Raw genomic sequence first — 12,842 nt, forward strand, 5'->3', positions numbered from 1 at the left:
CACAGCTCAGGCTTGGCTAAAGCAGCCCGAAGCAGTTAACACCGGCTCTTCCCTTTGAGTCATACAAGTTCTCCAGTGGGATCAGAAAACTCTCCAGCTCTCTTCTTCACTGCTTTAGTACTGCTGGCAGACTCAGAGATTAATTCAGAGGTAATGCCCTGGTGAAGGGTGGTATTGACCTGGGAAGATAATGTCATCATACATTAACTGCGTTTAATGGGAGAGGCTAGATCATAAGTTGATTTAATTAAAGCTGAGACTGAGTGCAGCGGCAGAAGAGCTCCCCAGAGCAGCAGGACCAAGTACACAGCACCAGAAAGCTGAACTGAGCCACTTCACACAGCAGCGCAAATGTTCCCCAAACCTTTTAGCTGGCTACTTCATCATGAATTGATTATCAAACAGGCCTACCGGGGACAGGCCTCGGGGGCCAAGGGGTCTGGTGGCCCTTGGTCAGGGTCGTGTCTAGATGGCAAACCTCCATTTGTGAAACTCTGGCGAGATGGTTGAAGTTAGGCATTGACCTTGAATGGGTAGGGTTAGGATAGGTCGTCGGGCAGCAAGTCCTACGAGTTTTCACAAATTCAGGGTGACCAACTGGACACAACCCTTTCTGCCTGTGTGTGAGGTGACTTTCTCATTGCAAAATGAAAGCCCCAAAAGTGAAAAACGGACAGATACAAGCGAATATGACCCCTTCAATGGAGTGCTGTGAATGTGAGTGGATTTTTGAGTTTGGTTCAGTTTAGGTTCAGTATTAACTAGGGCTGTCAATCGATTGAAATATTTAATCGCGATTAATCGCAAATTAATCACACGTTTTATCTGTTCAAAATGTACCTTAAAGGGAGATTTGTCAAGTATTTAATACTCTTATCAACATGGGAGTGGGCAAATATGCTTGTTTTATGCAAATGTATGTATATATTTATTATTGGAAATCAGTTAACAACACAATACAATGACAAATATTGTCCAGAAACCCTCACAGGTACTGCATTTAGCATAAAAAAATATGCTCAAATCATAATATGGTAAACTGCAGCCCAACAGGCAACAACAGCTGTCAGTGTGTCAGTGTGCTGACTTGACTATGACTTGCCCCAAACAGCATGTGATTATCATAAAGTGGGCATGGCTGTAAAGGGGAGACTCGTGGGTACCCATAGAACCCATTTTCATTCACATATCTTGAGGTCAGAGGTCAAGGGACCTCTTTGAAAATGGCCATGACAGTTTTTCCTCGCCAAAGTTTAGCGTAAGTTTGCAGCATTATTTAAGCTCCTTCCCGACAAGCTAGTACGACATGGTTGGTACCAATGGATTCCTTGTTAAGGAGGTGATTACTTAAAGAGCCTCTCAGTGACAGTGTTGTCTTTCTTGTCATCCTCAGCTACACAGATGGCCACGGACAGTGACACACACACACACTGAAATAACATACTTCTGCCTGTCACCATCCATACAGCAGCTTCCAAACATGACTCTAAGAATGTCCACACTTTGAATAAATAACCTCACACACACATTTGCAATAATTCCCAAAGACCCATTTTAATGCAACTGGCAGCCAACGTAAAGCCCAGCCTTGAACCCTGGCAGCTGGTGAGACGGGGGATGTTGGGACCACTGTGTTTACTCGCGGTCTGCTGTGGCAGCCTTGTTTTCCTCTAAAGTGTCCATTTGTTTCGGTTTGTTGTGGCTGGGCTCTGCCTGTTCGTCTCATTGCCTCCTGGTCCTGATGTGTGGGTGCAGAGTCCATTAGACTGAAGGTCTGGGGGAGGTTAGGGGTGACGTGTCATTAGTGCTCTCTGCATTGCGCTCATGGCTCACTGGTTCGCTGCCGCATCATCTCTCACTGCTGACCACCTTATGCGCTATAGAGGTGTGTCTGTTTTGGTTTCTCTGAAAACAAATCAAGGTTTAATGGCGGACCATAACCTCTCTGTGGATAAATAAAAACAGAGAAGATGGACTGTTGAGTTTGTCTAAAATCATCCTGCCAGGCTGAAGGAAAGGCAGCCACTCTGACACCCCCCATTTATACAAAAGCTCAGCCTCACCACACAATGGCCTCTTCAAGGTGCAGTGGCCTTGTTTAACTATGAATAATGATTGTACTACGATAACTCTCATGTTTCTGAATCAATTATTGCTCGCAAAGTAGAAACGTGATCTTAAAGGTCATCTAGAACTTTACACAAAATGTGCATCTTGTCACACAAAAAAACTTAAATTATAACTTATAATTCTTAGATCTCTGCAGACTTTCACAAGCAACCAAAATCTCTGAATTTAATGCCTCAAATTTACTTTAATTTGCAAAATTGTTAAATTGCAAATAAACATCAAATTAGGGCCCTTTTCCACTGGACAAAAAACCCACTAACATCTGTTACAATCAGTATTCATTCCCTGGACAAATGACTCTGCAGTAGTCACAGGTTTTCATTGGCTCCAGCTCCGATTGGCAGTGACACGCTAATTCTCATCCCTTTTCCGGTGCTTTCTTTGTCACCTCATTCACAAATTCCCTCCGTCCAAGCAGCGCTTGAACATCGTTCCAAATTAGTCGGGACCGAGTTTGAAGAGAGAGTAACAGATATTAAAAAGAAGCAACCACCGTAGCATTTTCACTGTTTACAAACCCTGTCTGGAAGCGCGTTTGTGACTTCAAAAGTGACACCAAGAAAAAAAAAAAAAGAAAGGCGTACTCGTCTACTGGCAATGGGAAAGGAATCTATTGCCTATTTTTAAAGAAAACAGTATATTCACACTAATTTTGGTTGAAAAGGGATATTAGTTTTCAAGCATGACCCAGAAGAAGTCATCTCAAAAGACAAAAAAATATGTCATGTAGTCTGGTGTCGGCATGAATATGAATTTGGGTTTCACATTTGTCAGTCTCGCAAAAGGACCCTGTTCATTATAGAACCGACGGTACCATGGGAGGATGCAGTCAGTGAAGCGTACAAACGCAAAAATCTGAAGTACTCTGACCTAGCAACTGAAGCAGGACAAATCGGCTGGAGAACACGGGTGCTCCCAGTGGAGGTCGGCTGCAGGCGGTTTTGTGGCCATGTCAACCACCACGCTGCTGAAAGGGATGGGAGCCCCTCCGACAGGCCGTCAAGTCACTGACAGAGGCTGCCAAGCGAAGCCTCAACTGACTCTGGCTGAAAAGAAAGGATAAGAACTGGGCGGGAAGATGACCGTCATCCAGCAGGATGGATAAATGCGGAGGGCGGCGCATCTGGGACACCAGGTGTCACCTTTGAGCCCTCTGGAGGTGTTGTGGGTCTGACAACGAAACAACAAGAAAGGAGGGTACCCACCTGAAGTAAAGTTATTAACCCCCTGTACCAAACACAAGGAACGATTGCTGCTTACAATACAGGACTGTAAAACCAAGTCCTATGAGTTCAAATGTTAGGAAACAAATTCAGTTATTTACGCACATTACACCTTAATGTTAACTAGTAAAAGTGAAAGGAATAAGTCAACACAAAACAAACTTATAAATATGATGCCAGGCTCTCGGGTAATTAATCTGTCTATTACTATTAGTCTATAAATAGTGAGGAAAAAAATGCTTGTTTGGTCTGACCAGCATTTCAAAAAAACGCTTTTCCTCTCTAAATCAGAGCAGAGTACAGGATGTTTTACACAGCATTAGACTACACTCAGTGTTTCCTGCCCTCTTCATGACTCACATCACTGGCGTCATCCTGTTAGTGTGAAACTGAAGGACATTTTCATCCCCACGTTCCTGGTAATCCTGCTGATAAGTAAGGGGAATTGATTTCAACCCTTACGTCAGCCTCTTTTACTTTGTATGCTGAGCCTCAAACTGTCTGTTTAGCTTGTGCTGCGTGCTCCGTCTGAAGATCAGTAGTGTATGGAAGCGGGCACGCCGTGTCTTTTTTGTCAGGGTCACTCAGGCAGCTTGGCATGTGGTAGGTATTACACAGGCGCGTGTCCTCATTAAAGCGGTTTAGCATACTGTAGTCCACATCACATCCAAGTCTGGGTCAAACGGTTTATATTTGGAAGAGAGGGAAATGTGAGGGAAAACAGTCGTTAGTGTGAGTCTATAATGAAATACGTAAAAAGTGCATGTGTAGCATTTGAACAGCAATAGAGCAGTAAGAGATTTGCAATAGTAGATAACTACTTTGCTAATAAACTGGCAGCCTGACAGCCTCTACACTGTGTTTTATATGCTAGTTGTGATATGATAATGTGGTGGACTGCTGCATGGCACAACACCAGAAGAGGCTGCTGTTATTAGAGCAGTTATAGTCCGAAAGCTCAATGAACATTTATCCTCATCAGTAAAGTGAGTATGCTTACTATCTAGCAAAAGAAGCGACCAATAATCACATTTAATTTGCTTTATTTACAAAAAATTACACCAAGGTTTTTTCATTATAAAGGCTTAATCAGTAACCAAGTCATTTACTCTTAAGGCTCCATCTTTTCATTTTTACAATTGTTGGCTGGACCGCAGAGGGCCAGCCCTACAAACGCAAAAGTCTGTCACTGAGTGATGAGGTTACACGATTGGTCGGCCGAGTCTTGGAGTTTGCTTATTGACTGTTGGTCTTTCAAAATGAAAAGGCGGGAACAGTCCTTTACGCAAATGAGTCCATCCGGCGCGACATGTCCAGCTCATGAAATTTGGACCAAGCTGTCGAACTAGGCGATCGAGTTCTAAAATGTAACAAGATTTAGCTGTGGCATAGCCTATTTCTCGCTTAAAATGTTTTCAGAAGTAGATTTTGGTGGATTGTTTAGACCAGCCATTCTCAACCAGTGTGCCGCGGCACACCGGTGTGCCGCAGAGCGCCATCTAGTGTGCCGCGGAGGCAGTGGTACTAGATTATTTTTTTATTATTATTTAGCAAAGTGAACAGGTAAAACCTAAAGGAGGTAAGATGCAAGCTGCCGTAAAACCAAAGCCTATTGAAGGAGGCTGAGACACGGACGGACACGGGTCTTGTATTGGGTATAACACATGCGCAGTGTAACTGGAGCTGCGGTCGTGCGTTGCGATCGGCTCAATTTCGGCGAATGCAGAGCAGATATTACTGCGAATGTGCGGTACCCCGAAGGCGCGTTGATTAAGTGTGACCCAACCTCCTTCAATAGGCCTTGTGTAAAAACACCAAACATCATCAGGTAGAGACAAACGTGTTTGCCACTGTTAGCTAGCTAACGTTCTGGGATGCAGTGAGACAAAATGGATCGGTTTTTAAAGCGAAAAAGTGATGTGGGAGACAACCCTGCGCCAGTAAAAGCTCCGAAGCGTGTGGTGAGGAAATATGAGAAGTGCACACATTTCTGGAAGAGCAGCACTCCCCTCTTGCTGAGCATTACACTGATGGTAACTTTTGTGCAAAACTGGCCTACTTATCAGATATATCTGACCAGTTAAATCAGCTCAATATATCAATGCAAGGCAGAAACAGCACAGTGTTTTTGGTTTCAGACAAAATTGAGGGCTTCAAGAAAAAACTTATTCTGTGGAACAGAAGAGTCAAGGAGGGACGATTTGACGTGTTTTCACTCCTAAGTGAAACTTTGGAAGCCACTCCTCATGTCAACATATCCAGTGTTATAACCCAGCATCAAATTTCTGTTGCCTTTCACCACCACCTATTTATGTGAGTCAGGGTTTTCCATTGTGACTGTCACAAAATCAAAGGCAAGGAACAAACTGAAAGCAACTTTGAATGCTACTCTGCGTGTCAGCCTCTCACCCATCCCACCACGACTTGATCTCATTATTTCCCAGAGGCAAGCCCAAGTGTCTCACTGAGGGTAAGCAGAATATGTATTTTGGTCATTACAGCTGACAGTGACATAACACATATCTACAGCCCAGGTTATTATTTGTTGTATAAACATGTTAGGTTTTTTACTCATTTATTTGGGAAGGTGTGCCTCGGAAATGTTTTGACAATCACAAGTGTGCCTTCAGTTGCAAAAGGTTGAGAACCCCTGGTTTAGACGGAATAACAAAGTTTACGAACAGGCCGCCGTGTTGTTTCCTGTTTGAAACGGCAAGCAGAAAACCAGGGACCAATCAGATGCATTCCACGAGAGGGTACGTCACTGCTTGAACGGGAGCAGCGTGTCCCCTAGTGTCCTCGCCGGACCTGGTGGACATGTACCGTTGTATTTAACATTATAGACATGACCACTGACTATTTGTGTAACAATTTAGCCACAAATTCACAGACTGACCAAACACGGTCCAGACATATACTCGGTTTGGACCAAGTCTTGTTCAGTGAAAAACACCCCATGTTAAAAAAAAAAGGGGTAGGTTACATCTGAAGCAGTCAATCGATCAGCATGTGTGTCCAGTTTGTGTCGCTCCCAGAGCGAATTAAAGAACAGGCGAGAAAGCCGGCAAATGAGTATTGAAAACGTTTCAATTCAGAATTGACGCGTCATCTGATTGGCTCTTCTGATCGGCTTTCATAGAGACCACCGATCAAACTAAAGAAAAACCGGACGATAATGTACAATGGACAATCGATTGGAGCCTTCTTACTAGTTTACATTAAATAAGGTCCACTAAATAAAAATGGAAAACGCAAATGCACTGCTCAGAATTACTCAAATGAATAACAATAATAAATGGTTGAACTACATGTTTGCACTGAGCTTTTAATTCGGTAGACATATTGAAGTTGTAACTATCCTTCAAGTAACATTTTGAGACTTGAGGCGATGGCCAAGTTGCCATTATCCAGTCCAAACAACCCAGGAATGAGTTTCACTCCTGTCTGCCATTGTTTGTTTGTGATTAATTTATATCGGATTTGTTTTGGTCCGCCCAGCTGTCCGTCCATCTGGTGGGGCCGTGACATAATGCACAAGCCTGTGGAGTAGCTCCAACTGTCCCTCCTGCACCCCCGTATCCACCCCCCCCCCCCCCCCCCCCCCCCCTCAATTTCCTGACGTCGGAGCTGCTCCTTTCCTCACCTCCGTCAGCTCCATCACCGGCTTTACATTTAATGCTCAGTCCCTCCTTCCTTCTCAGTCATACATTGTTGTGGAGATCAGTTGTAATGGCCATATGTGTGCAGTTACCAAGATAATAGACTGCTGCAAGGTCTTTGTGTTTCAGCATTATTTAACTTTTGAGATCTTTAGTTTATGTGGTTTGTAGTCAGGTTTTGCAGAAAAACAGGTTCATATTTCTCAGTATCAGAAAAAGCAGTGTTTGACCAAAACCGAGGTATTGTGTAAGCACTAGCATTAAAAACTTAGATGATCTGGACTATTAAATCACAACTAATAGAATGATTAGTTAAGGAAATAGAATAAAATGATGGCCAAAACTATGAAGAAAAGACAGAATTATCCTTTAAGTAAGTTATAGTTGTGCTTTAAACTTGTGCTCATTTTGTATATGAATTAGAGGAATATGCATGTTTTGTAAAATAGCAGTGCCTAAACTAAACTACAGTGGACTGTTGCAGGTTATAATTTATCTTTTCTACAGACATCGACCCTTAATATCTAAATATTGATCAATGTTTCATACTGCACTGGTTTTTCTATTCAAATATGAGCCTTGATTGTACTGGAATTTCCATATTATTCAATTAATGTATTGGATATAATAATTGGTGATTTCCCTTCAATCGATAACGTATAATGAGAGTTTAATAGCATAATCTATAACGATGAGAACTGATCCGTCTAGATCAACAGAAACCTATAATGTAAAGAAACCACAGAATCAGAGCAGGAAGGACACTGACCTCCACATGAAACCTTGAACAATGAGCTTCATCCAAAGTGTTTTAGCTATCACCAGAGCCATCACATTAACTGTTTATCTCTCTCTCTCTTTGTCTTTTAGTATTGTGGGTCACACTGAGCCGTACACTAAACTGTGCTGTAAAGGCTTCTGCATAGACATCCTGAAGAAGTTGTCCCGCACCATAAAGTTTTCCTACGACCTCTACCTGGTCACCAACGGCAAGCACGGCAAGCTCGTCCGAGGCATTTGGAACGGGATGATCGGAGAGGTAAGTTAATTTCACATGACCACAGTCCCACTTCACTCCACAGTGACATCGCCAAGATTAGGAATGAGGTCATTTCTCTGTTAGCTGCTTCTCGATACTGCAGGAGTGAAATATTCACTGCCAAGATGCAAAACATACATCTACAATTTCAGGGAAAGAACATTGGGTCTCACGCAAGAACCGCTCGTAAGAACAGATTTGTTCTTAAGTGGCGTGATTGAGGAGAACTTTGAAATGTTAGATTTAGCTCTGTTACGGCTACTTCGGTGGCCCAACGCTGAATAAGCAGAACTGAATTAGCACAGGAACCTTTATGACTAGCAAACCATGGACAATATGCCTTAAACTGCACTAATGTTTGTTTAAGAGTAGAATATGAAGGGTGGTTCCACTGCCTCTTATGGGAATTGGTTCTTTGGGTACTTCAGGAATTAGAAAGTTTGGGGGCTTCCAACTAGGATTGTGCCGATTGGCGATCGGATCATACTGTATATTGACAACTGAAGGGATGATCGACGATTGTTTTGTCATTGTCACTGCTAGATGTTATAAAAATGATCTCTACTGAGCATTTAGAGGGGTTTCTAGTGGAGTGGCATGTCCGCCCGCTGAGCTCTGATAATCAGCACAAGTGAACTTTAAATCCTTAATTACAAACCAGTTTGCCAGTGACATAACTCTCCCCACCCCCTCCTACCGCCTCCTGGCTATCCAATCTTGAGTAACCACGATTGGGCGATGTGAAAATAGAAACCATCGGCCAACCCTAAAGAGATGACAGAAAAGAAGAATGGTGATATATCTGGACTTTTCTACACTCTCATCACTCCTTAGACCCTTCCTGCCTAGCAGACATCCACACCTTTCAAACTCCTTATAGAGTGTAACCTGGTTATAATGGAGGCTACTTGGTTATTTAGGTTGGAGTAAGGAGATCACTGATGTATTTTTTCTTTTGTCTTCTTTTTATATCTCATTATGCTAAGGTAACAAATATCCATTGTATTAGGATAAATTGTAAAGCCTAGAGGGGAGGTTTCACTATAAGCCCTTTGGAGTTTCTTACCATGCTGTTTGTTATATAATTTTGTTTTTATCACTTCCTTTGTGTTAATACACTAAACTAATTATGGTTTATTCCAAAAAAAAACTTGAGGTTTGGTATGTGTGTTAATCGTTGGTTTTTGCAGCGAGATGTTTTATTCCCCGCCCTAACTATAATCCTCCATCTAGGTAAAAAAAGCACAAATTGTCAAACTTTGACGTGAATTAGGAGCAGAAAGGAAATCTTTTTATGTAAGAGACATCATCATCGAGCCTTGGAACCAGTTTAAAGTACAGTAGCAACATATCACTCCCAAAAAAATACAATATTCAGGACATGTACAGAAATATCATAATACATACTTAGGGAAAGAGAAGACTATATAAACAAATATCCACTCATTTAATCCCCTAACTATGAAAGTCATTTTAACGCTGTGACTTGCAACTTTAATTATTGGATCTTTCATCATTTCAGAAAATTATTTTATCATTTTATCAATGCTCAAAAACCTCAAAAAGGCATGTTTAAACACAAATCTTTAACCTAACTTTGATTGTTTTGTTTATTACTTTTGTATGCGATCAGAGTAAAACCCACTGATTGACCCATTGTGGTATTAAGTTTAAAAAACAATCATGAAAGTAAATTTTCTTTGATTATGAGCAAAACATTGCGTGTGCCAACGACAGAAAAGAGTGAAATCAGAGTGAAAGCCTCAGACAAAAGACTGTTTTGCTTCGGTTCAAAAAAAAAAAAAAAGCAATTTTGAAGTCAAGAGTAAATGAATTGGTACGAAGGTCACTGTGCTGGGTGAGGGAGAGACTGTTGTACAGAAAGGAGGAGTAGGTGTCCTTGTGAATAATCACTGCAGCCGGAGTCATCTAGCCGGCCCTCGTCTTGAGGAGTTAGAGGATACATCATTAGATGGCCTGTTTTTCCACTGTTTTCTAAAATAGGAAGGCTATTGTGCTCAATGAGGCATCGCCCTCCATAGGACAACTAATGGCTTGTATGAGGCGGAGTGTTGGGACTGTAAATCTACCAGCTCTCCATCAGTATGATAAACAGTGGTGTGGTATGGCAGTAAAGGCTGGACAAGCAGTCACCGTAGAGAGGTTCAAACATTAGCAAAAAAATAGCATCACTTCCTATTTAGCCAGAGTCCCAGTGACCTTTAGCCTGCGGTGATTAATTCCACTTCCTGCTTGTAATGTTTGTCAGCAGACGCATTATGTAATAGGCATTATGCTGCAATACCTTATAATGCATTAGAGATGGATTACATGGTGGATCATGCTTTACACAATGCATTGGTGGAAAAGGTAAGATAACATTAGGATAGGCTCTTGATGTTGTGTCTGTCCGGCTGCTGGAAGAGACAGTACATCACCCTCAGGGACAGAGGCCGAGCGTGTTGACTTCAATGATGGATGAGATTTATCTCAAAGTTCAGCGGTGGACGTCCAGTATTATGTCAGATACTGCTAAACAGAGTCAGATTTATTATAACGTCAAACAAACATCCACTCTACATTCACACTTTCACCCACAAAGCATCTCTGTTGACTTCCCTAAGGTGTTCTACAAGCGGGCGGACATGGCCATCGGCTCGCTGACCATAAACGAAGAGCGCTCGGAGATTATTGACTTCTCGGTGCCGTTTGTGGAGACGGGGATCAGCGTGATGGTGGCCAGGAGTAACGGGACTGTCTCACCATCTGCCTTCTTAGGTGAGAAACTCCTCTGTGCTTCCCTGAGGTAATGAAGACATATGGATGTGGATGCTTTTGCCTCTGCTTGAAATGATGTGCTTAATTTAGGTATCGATGGGGCATTGTGGGGGTTCACTGTGATTGCAATGGCACTGGTTCCTTCCCCTCATTTTCTGTGACCTCTGGTTACTCTTTAAACTTGTAATGATTTTAATTAACCAAATATCATTATTATGCTTACATATTTTGAAAAATTGTCATTTTATATAATGTATAATATCTACAGTATATATCTATATATTTAATTTTGTATTTTTTTTATTCTTTCTTTATCATATTTTCTTAATTTTTTAGGGTTATGTGTATCCTTTTTATGGTTAATTATTTTGGAAATGTTTCATAATGTGTAAGTTAATTTGTCTTGTGTGTATGTATATATATTACATTACATTTTTTGTATTTTTTTAATTATTCTTTATATTATACCATATTTTGTATATTATGTGTATATTAATTTCTGGCCAAGGTCAACAGATGAACATACGTCCTCTGACAAATATGAAAATCAAATCAAAAATATGATGAATATTGTACCATCAAGGACATTGATAATCATATTTAAACAAAACAGTATTATAGGCTTTTCATTGGTAGGATAGAATTCAACTTCCTTTAATGCTGATATGACATAAATTCATGATAGCAGTAGAATCAATTGTCTTTGTTTTAGTTTGCCCAGTTTTTCTTCATCGCCACCAACAGGTGAAGTCTGAATGTTGAGTGTCTCAGTGAGCTCTTCTTTCCGCCTGACCTCTGTCATCTGTCCCTGTAGAACCATACAGTCCAGCGGTCTGGGTGATGATGTTCGTCATGTGTCTGACTGTCGTGGCCATCACAGTCTTCATTTTTGAATACTGCAGTCCAGTCGGGTACAACCGCAGTCTGGTCAGTGCCAAAGGTGAGTCTCGCCTCCCTCCCTCGTCCATCTGCTGATCCTCTCTTCACAACCACCACAGGGTAGAAGATGAGAGTGTGGCTGCTTTATCAGCAATAGTTGTTTGCTTTTTTTAAGTGCAACTAAAAGCACGTACATACCTAGAAACTGCAGAGAGAAACTGTACATACAGAGTCGATGTCTATAAACTGTAGAGAATCAGAGTTTTCTTTTTCAGTTTTTTGCTGAAAAACAACACAGAAACAACGGTCTCTTGAAAGACAAGTCAATATGTTGACCATTCTGTGGCAATAGGACACTACATGTGGCAGTACATGAGATCTAAGATGATTCTGGTTTAGTTAGGGGTCTATGTGAAAGTACAGTGAGCTCAAAATTTAGGTCTACCCTCTTCCAACGACCCTAACCTTCCATATTTTCAGAAACTGCATCATCATCAGTAAGTAAATTGTGGAGAATAGTGCACTGGAAAAGATAGAATACAACGTACTGTATGTTTCCATTTGGGGTTTTATTTTTTTTATTTTAAAACCAGCAGTTAAGATGCATTTTCAAACATTAAAATAAAAAGGATAATTTTTCTTTTTACTTTTGTCATAATGCTGAAAAAAACGGATTTTCATATGCTTTAGTGAATTATTTCAGTATTGGCATCCCTGAACTTCCACATACAGAAATGACAGTCTCGAGAGGATTTAGAGAACATGTGAAATCCAAGCCACATATTGGAACAATGCCAGGAAAATTGAGATACTGCAGTTTCATTTCAGAGCCATGTGGTCTATAAAACATCTTATAATGGATGAAGAAAGGCCAAAGGGGCTACGCTCACGGCGTGGCTTCTCATCTCTGTATGTATTTTAGGGTGTTTTGCATTCAAGATGCCAAAATTTATAGCAATGTCAAACGGTGACGTTCTCGTTGCATAACATCAACATCAAACCGATTTTATACATTTTAGTCTAGACATGTAACTGAGTTATCTTTCAGACATCCATGCAAGACAGCTGCTTCACTGCTGTTGTGTGTTATTGTTTTCCATAAGTCAGTCTGCTGACATTTGATTTCAAGTTAAG

General features: G+C 41.3%; 1 protein-coding gene and 1 long non-coding RNA gene across 6 annotated transcripts in view; one reads left to right on the plus strand and one right to left on the minus strand.

Moving 5' to 3' along the window:
- LOC119501437 overlaps positions 1-12,842 on the minus strand; it is a 152,858-nt gene that overhangs the window by 123,920 nt on the left and 16,096 nt on the right. The window lies entirely within an intron of this gene.
- grin2ca (glutamate receptor, ionotropic, N-methyl D-aspartate 2Ca) overlaps positions 1-12,842 on the plus strand; it is an 88,863-nt gene that overhangs the window by 65,278 nt on the left and 10,743 nt on the right. For both annotated transcript variants that reach the window (XM_037791772.1, XM_037791773.1), the window contains exons 6-8: positions 7,883-8,051; positions 10,676-10,829; positions 11,644-11,769. In XM_037791772.1, the coding sequence (XP_037647700.1) occupies positions 7,883-8,051; positions 10,676-10,829; positions 11,644-11,769 (449 nt within the window). The remainder of the gene's footprint in view (positions 1-7,882; positions 8,052-10,675; positions 10,830-11,643; positions 11,770-12,842) is intronic.

Source organism: Sebastes umbrosus, chromosome 14 (genome assembly GCF_015220745.1).
Source record: "Sebastes umbrosus isolate fSebUmb1 chromosome 14, fSebUmb1.pri, whole genome shotgun sequence".
Classification (NCBI taxonomy): domain Eukaryota; kingdom Metazoa; phylum Chordata; class Actinopteri; order Perciformes; family Sebastidae; genus Sebastes; species Sebastes umbrosus.